This window comes from Saccostrea cucullata, unplaced genomic scaffold (genome assembly GCF_032062105.1).
Source record: "Saccostrea cucullata isolate Sc308-1 unplaced genomic scaffold, CSIRO_AGI_Scuc_v1 ctg1655, whole genome shotgun sequence".
Lineage (NCBI taxonomy): Eukaryota > Metazoa > Mollusca > Bivalvia > Ostreida > Ostreidae > Saccostrea > Saccostrea cuccullata.
Window position 1 is genome coordinate 169,947 of NW_026930901.1, and position 18,806 is coordinate 188,752.

Sequence of the window (18,806 nt, forward strand, 5' to 3'; positions counted from 1 at the left end):
TACATGCAAAATAATACGGTGTAATGCTATGTAATGGTAATGCCAGCATTACAATAATTTAAATGAAGTACATGTAATGAATTACATAACCATTACATGTAATACAATTTTTTGGCATTACACATTACTTTGAGTTCATGTAATTCATTGAAATGCATTACCATTACAATAAGCAATACCCCAAGCCTGTTGTGTAGTCAGTACTTTCGTAGTTGAATTATGTTCATCCTAGAATATAAATTTGAGCCCGTATTAGAGAATTTGAAAACTGCAAATTTAGGAAACATTTTTGTATTATTTGGTTTTTCATGAGTTTATTTCTATTCAATATAAGCATCGAAGTAATGTTCCGGAAAAAGTTCTCTTCTTGAAGTGATTTAAGGGCTTTCTAATGATGACTGAATTAACGAGGCTCGATCTACATATACTTGATCTGAGCATACGATTTAAGCAGCATCGACTCGGGCACGTCCATTATTTATACACTGAATTGACCACGGATTTTTTCCGTTAATTCCTGATTATGACAACGAGCACACGGCGGGTGTGACCGGTCGGCAGGGGATGCTCACTCCTCCATGGCACCTGATCCCACCTCTGATGTTTCGGAGGTCCGTGTTTGCTCTGCTCTTATTTTGTATATTTGTTTTATGGACGTTGAGATTGAATACTGTTCGTTATTTCCATATCCTTCACAGTACCCTTGACTGCCGTCACAATTTAATACAATAACGTTAAAATCAAACCTGTCTCTTCTTCCTATAAGGGTGTAGTTTCAATCCACATTTTGATGAAATTTCTTAAGTCGACATAATCCCCTATTTTACTTTAATTTGATATTTTACTTTCATTCACAGTATTCTTTACATTGTTCTATCTGTAAATTAACAATATAAAAGATTCGGAGAGTTGTACATGCAAATATACACTACATCTATTCCCATTATGCTCATTTGTAGCACGAATATGACTGTCCGTTGAGTGGAAGTATATTATATTAAGGTTACTTTACTTATCAGTTTCGATGAATAGACTCCAGTATCTAAAGAAAAAAAAAACAGGCACTTCCAAAAAGCTCAAAAAAATATTTTCAAGAGTTTAATGAACGAAATGCATCGTAAAAACCAATCAATCTGCAGTGGTTGGAGACTTAATGCATGTACGCTGTGATTGGTTTGGCAGAAGGGCGAACAACAGGCACTTAGCATTGTTTTTGAAAGTGGGGGGGGGGGCAGCCAGAGAAATTATTTTTTACTTACCTGTGAAAGCTGACAAGCAAAAAAAAAGGAAACTACCCAAACTCGAAAATCAACTTCCTTTTGCGTCTAATTTTTTTGGCATACAAAACTACATTTCCCTGATATCACTGTACTGTGGTTAACTTAAGGATGTACAACACACCTACCCCAAAAAAATTCCTGTCGTTTAATTTTCGTTATTTTTGTATATTTAGTACATGACTATATCTACTGCATGTATGCATATTTTGGACAAAATCGTTCGAGTGGTTTTTGGACAGGAACATCCGAAAGTTACCCCCCTTTAATTGTTTACAAGGAGAGAATTTTTTTAATCAATGAACTAAATAAACCTTGATTTTCTAAAAACCAGGTTAGATATTAATGTCAAATTTCATTGGCTTTTTCCTTCAACCATTTAAAACAAAAACATAGTCATCTTATTGATATATATGTCATCAAAACAATTTTTAAAGACCTTAAACTGAAAAACTTTGAATTTTCTAAGCCTTGAAAAATGCGTATTTTTCAAATTCAAAATTTTTTTGTGAAAAAACCTGTCGTTTAATTTTAGTAAAAAACTTTCTTTAGGTAGCTGGTGGTAAAAATAATCTTCATAATTTTTTGTATAATTTTTGTACGACCAGTTTTGATTTAATAGCGGAAAATTACCCCCTCCCCTTTCTCAATAAATCGCGTTCCAGCGCGTTTTTCAGACGCGGGTCGATCACTTTGTTATATGAATCTACAAATACAAATTAAAAAAAATTAAATTGGAATATTGCTTTTGCTTGAAAAATATATTAACTTACAAATTTAAAAGTTTTCATTTGTAAAGCGTATTTAAATGTAGATTTTTATGCAATTTTTGAATACTCCTATCACCCCCACCCCTTCCTTTTTTGCGTCGCAGACCATTAGTGTTTGACGAAACGTCGTTTACAGTGCATACTGGTATATTTCGTCAAGAATAGAGGAGGTATGAATTAATTTTCAAATTCATGAATGCAGAATAAATATTGACTACTCTTTTTATATGTATGAGGAAAAAATTACTGAAAGATTTTAGTGTTTAGTCCATAAACGTATGCGTTATGCATTCCATATCACATAAAACCTGGATACAAATATTCAAGTAATTAGTTTTGTTGAACGTGAATATGTTGATTTTTAATTTTATTTCTTTAATTTTATTCATTAAAAAATGGTGCATGTTCAACTTTTCTGTGATATAAATGAAATAATTGTAGTTTCTTTCATGTCATTATTTCAAACGAGACAGTATGTGGCCGTGGGGATACACGACATTTGCATGGTACATGTATACACCCCTCATGATATTGTACGCATTTCTTTCAATGTCGTCGCTTCTAAAGTTAAAATGAAAATTCCATATTCGTCCACATTAACTTCAAAATATCAAACATTAAACTCTTCATCTATTTCAATTTAAATCAAATCGCACATTGTTAATTTTTTTAAAAATCTTATAGACTATGTTTTGTTTTGATTCGAGGAAATGCGAACCGACTTTGTTGACATAAAGTCAAAGTTACGATTTGCTGCAATAGGATATTCATAAATGCAGATAATTTCAGTACAAGTGAACGATTCTTTTCAATTCTATACTTACATTGTGTATATGAGGTCTATAGTATTCAATTCTCGAATTTATCAAGTCTTGCTGTAAATGTATCTGATTCTGTGGAAAACCGTGAATAAAGGGAGGAAAATAAACATCTCCTACATTTTCAGAGTTGTTCCTCTTTGATCAGTAAGGGTCTGAGAACGACATCGATTTTACATTGTAAAAAGTTTATTGTTTATTTATTGTTGTTTTATTTAATTAAAAAAGAAAAACAATCCATGTAATTATATCGTGTATGCACAAATTGTAATGAAGATCATTAATCAGAATATTATATAGCCAACTGTACATAATGAGAATTGCGGCAATGTAAAATAAATTTTTCAGAATAAAAAAAATGCTGCGCTTTGAAACAAATACAATTTATTGTATATGAAATGAAATGGTATTTTATGTCTTGCTTTTTACGGAGTTTAATCGGGTTAATTAAAAAATACTTATTGATTGAATATGGTACGCACAATCACAGCCAAGTGATAGTCCCATATTCCAATTTTCTTTCACGATTGATATACATCGTTTTACTCGTCGTTTTGACGCTTTATTTTTGACGTTAAATTTGACGTCACGTCAAACGTTCAATTGAAATCGCAAGAGTTATCTCCCCCAGTGTGTTGTACGTCTTTAAAACAATATAATACTATAGTTAGCTTTAGTTTACTATAGTTAACTATCGTTATAACTTTGACACAGTGAAAACTTTGATTTACTATAGCGATTACTTTGACAATTTGAAAAACTTGGACGAAAACTTTGACACTTTGAAAAACTTTGGCGAAATCTTTGACACATTGAAAAACTTTGACGAAAACTTTGACACTTTGAAAAACTTTGGCGAAAACTTTGATACTTTGAGAAACTTTGACGAAAACTTTGATACTTTGAAAAATGGGGGCCAACAAAACCTTTCAATGGACATTTTCAATAGTAAAGGTAATGATGGGAAAAAAGTGGGGGTCAGCCCCCCCCCCCTTCCGCTGTTGCTACGTGCCTAAACAATTATTTCTTACAATTAAAATTTGAAAAAATGGCATTCAACATTAATTTAAATCAGATCGGTGATTATTCAAAATCTGTATTCATTTGTAAATATCAGTGAATTATTTTTTTATTTTAAAAAATAAATGAAGCTAACAACCTGCCTACACGTAGCGTTTCGTAATGTATAAAGCTGATCATAAAAATCAAACATCTAGTTATGATTAGTAGTAGTATAAAACATTACTATTATTATAAGAAGTATGCGTGTAGAATAAAACTTTATTATTATTACTTTGAAACTTTTAAAGATAAGATCAAAGAAGGACAACGTGTAGTCAGGGGGATTGATTGGAGCTATGGTGATCAAGACGGAAGAGAGGGGAACATTGGAACGGTAATAGAAGTCTTTAAGGACGCAAAACAGGTGCGAGTGCAGTGGGACTCATCGAATGATGCAGGAGACCAAAAAGACATGTATAAATACAGGACAGGACTGGAGGGGAAATACGATCTGCGACTTTTCGATAACTCACAAACAGGTACTTTACCTTTTTAAAGTATGATTGACAAACATGATTCCTCACTTATGACTAGTTAATAGATTTTTAAATGTAGATTTTATAAAACAATATTTACAAATGTTTTTTTTTCCAAAAAATAGTTATATAAAGAAAATTAAAAAGTTTATCCATCCTTCTTCACATATTTCATAGATATTCGCATGATGCCTTCGTTTACAGCACTTATAACTTGAAAGTGTCTAATTTAGAAACAATTCTCTTGTGTTTATTTTCAAAAAGTACGCAAAATAATTCAGAGCTAATATTAGTCTTTCAATTCTGAAACCATTGATTAATTTGGATGCCTCTGAGATCTGTAACATAAAAAGTTGGTATGTCCCTTTCAAGAGGGTTTTATTGACGATCAGCATTGAAATTTATTTTCTATATGTTGCTTGAAACATTCTTATTATAAGGTGTACATCACAAGTTTTATGGATGTGATGTCTGTGAAGAAACACCAATAATTGGAATGCGATGGCGATGTTTGTATTGCGAGGACTACGACTTGTGTACGGAGTGTTATATGTACGACGAACATAATATAAAACATCCGTTTGAAAGACATCAGGGAATGAAAACAATGAGGTATAGATTTTCTTGGATTTTTAGGGCACCTGAGTAAACTCAGGTAACCTATTGCTATCTATTTTCGTCCGTCGTACGTCGGTCGTAAACGTTTAAACAGCTTCTTATCTGGAACCACTGAACCAATTTCAACAAAATTCGGTATACAGCATTTATTGATTAAGGCAAACAAAAAATTTGAATGTCATGGACCCTGCTCCCCTACGACCTGAAGGGTGGGGCCAAAACAACTAAAATTAATGCGATCTTTAAAAATTTTCTTCTTTAATCCTGGACATCAAGGAGTCAAATTGTTTAAATGATTGTAATCAGCATTAAGTCCTCTACCATAATTTAGAAATTCATGACCCAAGGGTAGGTTTTCTAATGCTAGAGCGGGACTATATAGTTAATTTAGTAGTTAGTGTGGATTCATGTATACATAGATTCAAGTTTGTTCAAATCATCCCCCCTCTTTCAGGATAGTGACCACTTATGCATCTACTGAATAGAGTTTTCCTAGCCACAGTGCTCAGATTAGCGATGTGGCCTATGGACCTCTTGTTTGTGTTCCCTTACTCTGTCTATGGTTTTTACGTAATTAAACTATAAATGTTAAGTTTATAGTAATGATGTGCAACGATGATCCAAATTTAATTGTTTGAAAATTATTGCATAATGGTTAGGTGACCTATAAGGCCCATAGACCTCTTGTTTTAATATGTAATCCTTCTATGAATTTGCAGTCAACTTGTAATAATTTATTTTGATGTTGCATGACATCCGTTACGTTATTTCGGGGAAAGTTTTTTCGTTAAAGGTATACTGTTTCTTTTTTTGTATTATTTTAGGAGCGAAATGCTTCAATTATTATTTTGTTTAATATCCTTTACTAGCTTTGATTCTAACTATCGCCGAGATTTTAAGTTTTAGTATATTTAGGTCACCTGAGTATCTCAGGTGACTTACTGCTATCTGTTTTGTCCGTCGAGTGTTAAAATTTGAACATTTTCAGCTTCTTCTCTAAAACCACTGGACCGATTTCAACCAAATATTGTATACAGCATTTATGGGTGAAAGGGAACAAAACTTGTGTATTTTATAGTCCCCACCCCCTAGGGCCTGAGGGTTTGGGCCAAAACCACCAAAATTATTGCAATCTTTAAAAATATTCTTCTTTACTTCTGGACATCAAGCAGGCAAACTGTTCGCGTGAATGTAATGAGCATTGAGTCCTCTATCAAAGTTGTGAAATTCATAGCCCCAGGCCAGGGGTTTTCGTGCTAGGCGGGGCTATATAGATTATATGGAGATAGTGCATTATTTCTTTGAAAATCTTCTTCTCTGCTCTTGGATATTAAGTAAACTAACTAAGTACTGAGTACATAGTTATGTTGAGCAAGAGTGCCTCTTCCAAAATTGTGAAACTCATGGCCCCAGGGTCATGGGTTGTAGTGTTAGTGTGGGGCTCTATTTACATGTATCATATAATGAAAATGCATATATTCTTTGAAAGTCTTCTTCTCTGCTTCTGGGTATTAAATGAACAGACTAAACACATAGTTATGATTAGCAAGAGTGCCACTTCCAAAACTGTGAATTTTATGGCCAAAGGGTCAGGGGTTCTTGTGCTAAGGCGGGGCTTTATTGATTTTATAGTGAAAATACATTAATTCTTTGAAAATCTTGTCCTTTGCTCCTTGGTTTTATGCCAATGATCCTAGTATATATATTTATGATGGTGCATCAAGCAAAATGGTAATTTTTTATACCCCCTTGGTGGGGGGGGGGGGTCATAAATGATGCTTTCAAATCCGCTCTTTAGTGTATTTGACCATTTTGTTATAAAATTTGCAAAATGTTGAAATATATGGCCCCAGCGTCAGTGGTTAATTTGAAGTGAGGTGCACAACTGGTTATGAAGTGGAAGTGCATATTCTCTTTGCTACTCTGATCTTCATCTGGATATTAGGTAAATAGAGTAAGCATGCTTAGTTTATAATTATGATAAGCAATGGTACTTGATACCCAGAGGCAGATCAGAGTTACAATATGCATTTTTACTTTTATATATTATAACCAGTTGTGCACCCCATCTTGAGGAAGCACTGACCATGGATCCACATATACACAAATTTGGGAATGTTAATCATAGATTTTATTTCATGATAAATGGTAAATAAATACCAAAAAGCAGATTTCAAAGCATTAATTTATTTTCAGACTATGTAACCCCCCCTCTCCGATGATCCAGACACAGGGGGGCATGAAATTAACCATTTTGCTAGATGCCCCTTTCTTCCTCATAAATATATATACCTGGATCATAAGCATAATGCCCAGGAGTAAAGGACAAGATTTTCAAATAATTAATGTATTTTTCACTACATAATCAAAAGAGCCAACCCCTTCCTTACACCGTATGACAAAACCCCTGACACAGGGCCATGAAATTCACAAATTTGTTTGAGGCATTGTAACTTTATACTAAATTTGTTTTTGTTAATACCAAGAAGCAGAGAAGGAGATTTTGGAAGAATTAATACATTTTCACTATACAATCAATAGAGTCCTGTTCCTTACACCACAACCCCTGACCCTGGGGTCATAAAATTCAAAAAATCTGGTAGAGGCACTCTTGCTCATCATTACTACATGTGTGTACTTAGCTTATTTAATACTCATGAGCAAAGGACACGCTTTTCAAAGAATTAATGTATTTTCACTATAAAATCAATAAAGCCCCGCCCTAACACCAGAACCCCTGACCCCGGGGCCATATAATTCACAGTTTTGGTAGAGGCTCTTGTACTCATTATTACTATGTACTTAGTTTATCTAATATCCAGAAGCAGAGAAGAAGACTTTCAAAGAAACAATGCATTTTCACAATACATGTATAATCAATAGAGCCCCGCCCTTACACCAGAACCCCTGACCCTGGGGCCATAAAATTCACAATTTTGGAAGAGGCATTCTTGCTCATCATGACTATGTACTTAGTCTATTTAATACCCTGGGGCAGATGAAGAAGATTTTTACAGAAATAATGCATTTTTTCTTTATAATCAATTGAGCCCCGCCTTACCACTGGAACCCCTGACCCTTGGGGCCATGAATTTCACAATTTTGGTAGTGGCCTCAATGATTATTACATTCATGCCTACAGTTTGGCTGATTGATACATGGATCCAGGAGTAAGAAGATTTTTAAAGATTGCTTTAATTTTTGTAGTTTTTGTCGCACCCTCCAGGCCCCAAGGGGGGCAGGGACTATGAAATTCACAATTTTTGTTCCCATTCACCCTTTATGCTTTACACCAACTTTGGTGGAAATCTGTTGAGTGGTTGCAGAGAAGAAGCTGAAAATGTTCAAATGTTAACACATTTAGTGTGTTAACGGACCAAAATATATAGCAATAGGTCACCGGAGTTTACTCAGGTGACCTTAAAAGGTTTGATCTAGCCTTATCTTCCGTAACCTTAACTTAAAATCTAGGCAATATTAAAATTGTTGTATAAAAATTATTGATGCAAAATTTGTGAACACTTCTCGTTTCCAAGGTCTCTCATATATCCTTTAGAGCATTAATATGTTAATTTTGAGTTTTGGACAATTATTCTTAAGCTCACCTGCGCTCAAGTGCATAGTTTGTAAATTGTTCAAATCATAACCCCCGGGGGTACAGTGGGGTCACAATAGGGAATCAAAGTTTTACATAGAAATTGATAGGACAATTCTTTAAAAATCTTCTACTGAAGATCCACTGGGCCAGAGGAGCTGAAACGTATGTGAAAGCATCCTGGAATAGTATAGATTCTAAATCGTTCAAATCATGCAGAGTGGAGACACAACAGGGAAGAAAAGTTTTACATAGAAAGAAATAACTAGAACTGTCCAATGGGGACAAATACCCGCGCTGGGTTTTTTCAGAGTAGGTGTCAATTCACAAATATTTTATGGATCTATGAAGAGGTGTTCACTTTTTTCTAAAAACAATTGGAGTGAAAATATTATTGATCATTAAATTTTGTTTAATTAATGAAATTAAGGTGCAACCAAATAAAACATCAATATTAATATATTGTAATAGTTTTGAGCTCACCTGAACCGAAGGCTCACGTGAGCTTTTCTGATCAATTTTTGTCCGGCGTCCGTCCGTCTGTGTGTCTTTCTGTAAACTTTTCACGTTTTCGACTTCTCAAGAACCACTGGGCCAATTTCAACCAAAATTGCCACAAAACATCCTTGGGTGGGAATTCAATTTTGTTCAAATGAAGGGCCATGCCCTCGATCAAAGGAAGATAATTGGGATTAAGGAAAATTTTCTAAGAACCACTGTGCCAGAAACTGTGAAACTTATGGGGAAGCATTTCTGCAGTTAGAGTAAATTCAAGATTGTTAACATCATGACTCCTGGGGGTAGGACGGGGCCAAAATGGCCGAACCAAGTTTTACTTAGAAATATACTGGAAAAGTCTTTTAAAATCATCTCAAGAATGACAAAGCCACATTTCATCATATTTATGTGGAAGCATCCTCAGGTAATATAGATTCAAGTTTGTTCAAATCATAACCCCCGGGGGTAGGGCGGGACCAAAAAGGCCGACCAAAGTTTTACTTAGAAAAATATAGGAAAATTCTTTAAATATCTTCTTCTCGAGAAAAGCAAAGCCATAATTCATCATATTTATATGGAAGCATCCTCATGTAATGTATATTCTATTTTGTTCAAATTATGATCCCCGGGGGTAGGACGGGGCCAAAATGGCCGACCAAAGTTTTACATAGAAAAATATAGGAAAATTCTTTAATAAATCTTCTTCTCAAGAAAAGCAAAGCCACTATTATCATATTTATATGGAAGCATCCTCAGGTAGTTTAGATTCTATTTTGTTCAAATCATGACCCCCGGGGGTAAGGCGGGACCAAAACGGCCGACCAAAGTTTTAAATAGATAATAGAAATATTTTTTTTATTTAATTAAAAAAAAAATAAATTGAAACTAATTGTCATGATACTCTGCAAATTTTCGATTAATTGTTGAAAAACAATATACAGAATCAAAATAATGTAAAATAATAATGTAACAAACTAGAGCCGAGCTCATTGCAAAGCAACGAGTAGGTCTTCCGTTTTAGCTGTAGGCAGGATTACCTTGGTTCAAGGTTATACAACATCGTAAGATCACTCATACAGGTAAACAATCTTGTAAGGGATAAAAACTATTGGTAACAATGTTTCCCTCTGTAGGAAGAAGACAAAGAAATGTATGTAACATTGAACTTATCCAAATGACCTTGCAAAAGCCATGACAGACTCTGGTTATGAGCAAACCCCATTTGTATATTACTGACTTTTCATATTTACACACTTTCTTTCAGTCCATACATCAAGATAAAAACATCTTATTCTTAGTCACCTTGAATTTGAGTAAAGGTCATATCACACTCTGCGTAATACCAGGAATGTTTCACAAGAAATAAATGGTAACAAAATTAAAGTTTTTCATCAAACTTATCCAAATTGCTTTTAATGAAGGGCATAATACACACTGGTTAATAAAAATCCAAATGTTTTGGTAATTGCACTGGAAAGGATCATCCATGTTTATTTAGACCATAGAGTGAGTCAAAATAATTTATTAAGTTCAATACAATTATTTCAGGATTCATTGTAAACGTTTTTTGTCCAGTTTGGATAAAAACAAGATGTGTTTGAGAAAAAAAAGATGCCCCGGTCTTGCATCTTATGGCAAAGGTTTAAGTTTTTTAGCTCTTCGGCTCAGGTGAGCTTTTCTGATCACATTTGTCCATCGTCCGTCCGCCTGTCTGTCTATCTAGCTATCTGTCCGTCTGTAATCTTCCACATTTTCGATTTCTTTTCCAGTGGGCCACTTTTGACCAAACTTGGTACAAAGCATCCTTAGGTAAAGGAATTTAAATTGATAAAATGAAGGTACAAGTCTCCTCACATTCGAAATAATCAAGAAAAGACAAAAACAGGGTGGAGTCATTAAAAAATATTCTTCTAAAGAACCACTGAGCCAGAAAAGCTGACAGTTATGTGGAAGCATCATTGGGTAGTGTGGATTTTAGACCCCCAGGGGAAGGGCGGGGCCACACTTGGGAATCAAAGTTTTACATAGAAATTGGTAATTTTTTACCGCTGTAAAATTTTACGAATTTCGGCCAAAATAGGGTGATTTAAATTTTTGCGTGTTAAGTTTTTACGTATTGAACATGTCCATGAAAATTTAAATCATTAGAGGATAAAATTCCAGATCAGTGATTTTTAGCATTTTGAATGAGTTAAGTGCGAATAATGTGTCCGAAAACCCGATGTAAGAGAGAGAGAGAGCGCGAGAGAGAAAAAGAGAGAAGTTCAATTTATTGAATTATAACATTGTAAACAATGCAACAAATTATGTAATGTATATTTTTTTCAGTTAATTTACATACATAAACTATGTGCTCTTCCTTTAATTCGTGTTTTATAAAAGGCATTGTTAGGCACACGTGCTCGTCTGGTGTTGACCGAAAACAGAGACAACCAAGCTATCATAATTTAATTGACAATATTACAGTGTATTAAGAAGTCGAAGTTTTATTCCAAACATATGAAACAGAAGAAAGGGCCAAATATTTAAAACACGGGTATAATTGGAAGATCTGTAATTACCAGAAATTATGCGTCTTGTAAAAATAAACAAAAAATGGTAACCAGGTAGATCAAACTGATTAATTAAATTGAAGATGTTTGTATAATTTATACTAGATGCTGTCATGAGACAGTAATACCCGCACTAAGGTGTTTGCCTCTAAAACACGCTCCTACATATTGGCCGGCTTTCCAAGGAAAAAGTCAAAATAATTCTATAATTTACATAGGCGTCGGAACCGGGGGAGGGGGGGGGGGGGGCTAGGGCCGGTGCTTTTTTTCCAAACATATACTGAGTATAGATATTGAACATTGCTTCATAGGTTTAGCCCCCCCCCCCCCACTTTCCACAGATACATGGCAGTATACATTTAGGTAAAAAATGGGAAAAAGGTAGTGTATAGAAAACAAAATTATGGTACTGAAGTTCGAATTCAACCCCCCCCACCCCCACCCCCCCGAAATGGGATTTTTGTGTTTGGGAAATTGATGTTTTCGTTTTCTTTTTTTCTTTTTTTTTTTTTTTTGCTTGTCAGGTTTTTTTTAGAAGGTATAAAATTTTTTTTTTACACCTAGCCCCCCCCACTTTGAATTTGCTTCCGACACCAATGATTTACATGTATTCATTAAACTGAGTATGAAATTCTCAGACCGGCCCTGTGACCTTTAACTCAGAACCTCTTATATTTATTTTACATGCTTAATTCATTATATACCAGTTTGAATTCTATTAATGATGTAAATTAGATTTTGATAAATGTTTTGCTCATAATAGGACCTTTTTAAATTTATTAATCCCCCCCCCCCCCCGTCGACACCACAATCACACAGCACATACTGTTTGGAATAGGCTAGATGGAAAAGTTTTGTTAAAACATCGTTTGTTATGAATTAATTTAAAATTTGTTCTTGTACTATACATGTTAACATGTAAATTTCTACATCACATCACGTTGCGTCACCCATTATCATATTTTTAGATTAAACACCATTTGGCACACCTCGGCCGATTCCCACTTCATCTGATAAGGTGACGGAATCGACGAAGGTTTGTCGAATGGAATTAGCACAAATGGCTGCAGTCTGGTGTGCATTGGATTAATTCATTTTGTGTTATAACTGGATTTATATTTCATGAAGTTGACGAGACAAACATGTATGGCAGTCGGTAAGTACAAGTTTAAGTATAGTGGGGAGTAAAATAAACCCAAACGATTAGGTTAAAGTTCAAAAAGGGTCAAAGATCATCGCATGGCACACTAGACGAATTTCATATTGTGAAGTTATCTGCCATTGTCGATGTGACATTCAGTTACTGCCAATACTGGTGCGGATCCAGAATTTTTTTTCGGGAGTAGGGAGAGGTGTTCACATCTCAGTCAAAAAATTTCCAGCCCAGAATTTCCTGACAAGCAGGAGAAAAAAAACTGAAAACAAATAAACAAAATAAAAACAATGATAGTGTGGTCAATGTTTTCTCAGTTAGGGGGAGGATGTCCAAAGTCATTTTTTATTTGCTTCAGTATATAGTCTTGTTTAAATAACAAAGCAAATTCCAGGGGGGGGGATGGGGGGGATTCCAATCTTCCTACCCACTCCCTGTCCCTGAAATAACAATCTATTTTTTGATTCCAATTAAATAGTATATTTTTTTTCCATTTGACTAATTATACATATTTTGTTTCTTGTGTTTATATTATGTCTGTCTATTTGTCTGCAGAAATTATAACCTTGCCCATAAGTTTTAAGTGGGATGGGCTACACAAATGGCTTCTACATTTTATAGGTTTATTTCTTGTGACAATTAAGACCTTTTATTTGGATACCATTAATTTTTACCTGAAATCGCTTGACCTAGGATACACATTTTTACAAGAAAAATACCAAACTTTAAACTTGGCCTAAATTTTGATCAATAGGTGCTAGGGCTTTCATGCTTAACATGTGTATTCATTGTGAACTGTCAACAATTATAAATATGTTTGACCTTGACCCTAGAGTTTGAACCACTTAAAAAAAATTAACCTTAGCAATTAACTTTTGAACAGGAATTACTAGGGATATCTTTATTTCACATGTGCATTCCTTGTAACAAGACTTTCTTCTGATACTAACAATTTGAATCCTTTGACCTTGAACTTTGAGTTTGACATATATTTGAGAAACTTCAACCTTCGCCACAGGCTTCCATACAGGGACATCAGTGTTTCACAAACACATCTTGTCTTCATTATTATTTGGTGGTGTCTCCATATGAGGGAAAAATTCCCAAGAGAGATGTATTCACAACAAACAAACAAATTACTAAAGAAAATATAAAACATGAATATGTTGGTCATGCATATCTCTGCATGAAAAAAACAGCTTTTCAAATACTGCAACCATATTCTAACCCTTTCAAAACACTCATTTGAGCTTTTCTGGTTTCCTTAACATGTAACGTCTGTCGTGACGTGTCGTCCATCTGTTTGTCTGAAAACTTTTTACATTTTTAACATTTTTAGAACCACTGGGCCAATTTTACCCAATTCATATAGAAATATGTATATTTGTATGTCAGACTGTCCATCTGTCTCAATAAATTTAACCTTGGTCATCACGGTCATATCTACTGAATATTAAACTTATGTATTAGTATTTACCTGTGAGAATGGCATGGTTTTTTATGCGCCCGGATTGATAGATCCCGGGCGAATATTGTTTTTGTCCTGTCTGTTTGTCTTTTTGTCTGTCTGTCTGTCTGTTGTCAACTTTAACCTTGGCTATAACTTTTGAACAATAAGAGATAGAGACTTCATATTTGGTATGCATACTCCAGTAATAAAGTCCTTTCAAATGACATCAAGGTCAATGACCTTGTGACCTTGACTGTGACCTATATGCTAAAAATAGCTCTTTCCACTGTTTGTCATAACTTTTTAACCATAGGAGATAGGGACTTCATATTTGGTATGCATACTCCACTAATAGAATCCTTTCAAACAACATCAAGGTCAATGATCTTGCAACCTTGACTGTGACCTATATGCTAAAAATAGCTTTTTACACTTTTTGCCATAACTTTTGAACCATAGGAGATAGGAACTTCATATTTGGTATGCATACGATATCGATAAAGTCCTTTCAAACGATGGCAAGGTCAATGATCTTGTGATCTTGACTGTGACCTATATGCTAAAAATAGCTCTTTACACTTTTTGCCATAACTTTTGAACCATAGGAGATAGAGACTTCATATTTGGTATGCATACTCCATTGATTAAGTTCTTTCGAATGACACCATGGTCAATGACCTTGTGACCTTGACTGTGATCAATATGCTAAAAATAGATTTTTTGAACTTTGTTGCCGCCGGGCGCATAGTGTTTCACAAACAAATCTTGTTTTTTTTTACCTGTGACCTAGAAGTTTGACCTACTTGCAAAAAAATTAAATTGTTATAAATTCATCATTTTGAAGGAGAAAAGTTAGGGCATTCATATCATAATGCATGTATATTATTACCTGTGATAAGACCTTTCCAAATAAATCATGATTTTTACTCTGTGACCTTGACCTTGAAGAGGTCAAGCCTCTACTTTTCAAAAATGAGAAATGAGAAATGAGAAAAGGTCAAGGACAGATTAACGGTTCTCAAGGGAAGGTCATTTCACAAGAAATAAATATTTAAGGTGGCTCATTACATCCACAGTTTATTTCAGATTTCATTACAGCAGTAGTTATAAAGCAAAAACTTTCAAGAGCCCAAGATCCCTAATTTTCGGTGCCAGCCCCCTTTTAAATGATATCAAATGAAAGCTCTTTCAGTTATGCACAACCTTATTCAACATGTCTTAACAAAAAATTTTAGTTTTCAAGATAAAAAGGAAAATATGTGTACATTTTCGCTCTTTTAGGCGTTCTAATTTTTGACCCCTATTTATCGCTATTTTGAATACAGAAATCGAAAAACAAAAAACCGATATGCACAACTTCAATCCTTCTACTATCTAAAACCAGTAAAATTTCTTTTCAGCTTTTGTGGTATTGGAGGCTTTATCTGGAAATGAAAGCCTGTAATTTCTCGTTCATACGGAAATAACTCATAAGCGGAAATAAATTTTTGAAATGTTAAACAGCATTCTGATAGAAATTATAACAGTTTATAATGTCGAAAATTTGAGCAAAATCCATAGAGTGAGAACTGAGTGAGATATGAGGCCTCAACGTTGGCATCTAGAAAGTAGAAGAAAAAAATGCATGATAATCTTTACCAACAAAATCAGTAGAAGATCTTCCGTTAATAATCATCAACGTTGCATTTTAGCTCAACAAATGCCCTTCATCCACAAACAAACACACACATATCTTTCATGTAGAACATGGTGCTCTGAAATAATTTGTCACTTCATATGTTCAACTTAAAAAATGTATCACTTTAACTAATTAGTCTTAAAAGCTGGATGTATACTAACTTGATTTAAAAAAAATGGAAGGCTGACCATCAAATTACATATGCTATTGAAACTGACCAGCGGTTCTTCCAATTCCTAAAGGAAAACTGCCTGATCAGAGGTGCTCGAACAGAAATGTTTGAGACAGCTAGCTTTCCTATACTGAACTCATTAATTAATCTCTGACTGGATGCAAGTCCACTAATTTCTGTCAAGAAATGCATGGATCCTAACTATCTCCTTTGAAGTGCAATCAAAATCCCTTATTGTGTCATTCTGAGATTAAATCTAACAACAAAAATTTAGTATAAATTTGTTACAAAGATTTATACTGAAAAGAAATTGTGTGATCTTTTTGCATCATTTTTATATGATTATTGCATGATTCTTAGATTTTTAGGGAATATCTACCAATATATATATATATATATATAGCTGTATATAATTTTCGGGACGCCCTGTCCCTTCCTCGGGACAAAGAAAAAAATTAAAAAGTCATAGGAACAAAGGAAAAAGAGAAACAAAAACAACTAGCACTACTGCTACCCATACCAAACCATTCTCACAATTTGCTCATGAGCAGCTCACGTGAGGACTAACCAGATTTCCTCACCTGAGTTGCTCACGTGAGTCTCATGTGCAATTTAACATGCAAATTAGGTGAAATGCTCACGTGAGCAGGGTTTTGCACATTAGCATTTTTTGCTCACGTGAGGAATCATTTTGCTCACCTAGAATATTGCTCACGTGAGGCTCATGAGTCTCATGAGACTCATGTGCAACAATTGCTCACTTGAACAAGCAACAATAGAACAAAATTCAGATTACAAACATTATATAATTATATATGTAATTTTAAATTTGATTCATCAATTACATTTTAAGGACGTTCGATCCTGAGATTTTGAGCGTATTTTGGTCAGGTACTTTATTATAAAATTCTGCATCATTTTTAAGTTCTAGAATTAAATCTGAATTCTACAGTGCAAATTTAACTATATCCAATGAAGAAACCGCGATTAAGTTCCATTCAAGTAGAATTAAGCTAGGGACTATATTTTGTGGCGGAAGGTTTTTCTAGACGAAAATGATCAGTTTTTCCATTTTGAACTATAACAGTACTGTTAATTTTGGATTCCTATTTTCCCATCCTGGTTGCACACAAAGCTGTTTTTTGCAGTGAAATGTGTTATGCTAGTTCTGGAATATCTATTAAATTATTTCTTATGAATTCTATCAACAAAGTGTGACAAATATAGTCAATATATTCTGAAAATCCGGGAAAAAATTGAGCCAATGTTAACGTAAAATTGACACTTATTTAGTAATATCTGAAAATTTACATCATATACTCCAGCTTTTGATGTCCTTTTCTAAATATTCAAGATAAATTTGACCTATTTTCTTAAAATCAGAAAAAGTTTAAGACTTTAAAATAATTTTCTTGCTTATTAAATTTTCAATGCCAGAAAAATCACTTGTTATTAGTGCAGAAAGGTCAAATAATTGATTATGCGAAGAATTTTGAAACTTTTTCTTAGTCACAATTTTTAAGTGTCTCTTTTTAAACAAACTTAGAGTTCATGTTGTTTCATGCTTTAATTGGATAAAAATATTGGAGGTAAAACGTCAAAAATTTAATTTTTAATTAGGACACAAATTTCAGTGCAAGAAGGTCATATTAAATGTACTGTAGCGCCAAAAGAAGCGTATTGACCCCCATTTTTTGATTTGAATTTTGATTAAGCTATGTATGTAAAAACTAAAAATATACTTTGCAAAAAAAGTTTAAGACTTTAAATATCAGGATCGAACGTCGTTAAATAATCTTGAGCAACATGTACATGTAAATAGATGCATGCATAATTATGTTCGGTGAACTTAATTCATATTTTAATCTTAAAATGAAATGAAAAATTAAATTAAATTATTATAATTATGTACAGTACACATCAATCAAAGTATTATTATCCAATAGTTCCATTTCCAGTAGATTAACATAGAACATCCAATGTAAATGTCCAGTCAACATTTTTGACTGCACTAGTACTAGATGGATTAAAATTGTCTTAATTAAGTTGTCTTGGAGGTTAGGTAGATGTTTCTGCCTTTACTGAATATATGAGTGGATGCAGTCATACTTGGGTGTAAAATAATCATCCAGTGGTCATAAGAATCATAATCCATGCAATTCATTCTGTTCCATTCTTTTTCCTTGCATTAATTTCCTTTAAATGAGTGCTAACATCAGAACTCCGTCATGTATGCAAGCTCAGTTAGGGTCCGTTATTAATCTGCAGATCCTTTGATTCCAACTTTTATCTGCAAAAAATTTGAAGTTATAGTTAGTATATTTTCAAGGTTCCATTGGTCATGAAAAGCCAGTCAATAGAAAAATCATATGCATCAATATTTAATTAGCAACATAAATACATGTACATGTAATTCATCGCTAGAATACTAGTACTGGACTGAGGCTGTCAATTGTACACTCTGGCCTAATCTGTTCTTACCATATATATTTATAGTTCTTAATTAAACTGTAATTCCTGATAAAATTCTGCATTAAATACATGTATATCAAAATTAAATACACTGATAATTAACACACAAACATATTATTTTTCTAATTAGTAATATCTGAAGTGAGAGGGGGGATAATAAATTTCAAAGCACTTACCCTAATCTCAGATCAGCAAATCTTTGTAATTTTCCTTCA

General features: G+C 33.8%; 1 protein-coding gene across 1 annotated transcript in view; it reads left to right on the top strand.

Annotated features, from left to right (window-relative positions):
- The window catches only part of LOC134230510 (uncharacterized), an 89,594-nt gene that overhangs the window by 37,063 nt on the left and 33,725 nt on the right, over positions 1 to 18,806 (top strand). The window contains exons 8-9 of the mRNA XM_062712347.1: positions 4,176 to 4,406; positions 4,844 to 5,015. Of these exons, the coding sequence (XP_062568331.1) occupies positions 4,176 to 4,406; positions 4,844 to 5,015 (403 nt within the window). The remainder of the gene's footprint in view (positions 1 to 4,175; positions 4,407 to 4,843; positions 5,016 to 18,806) is intronic.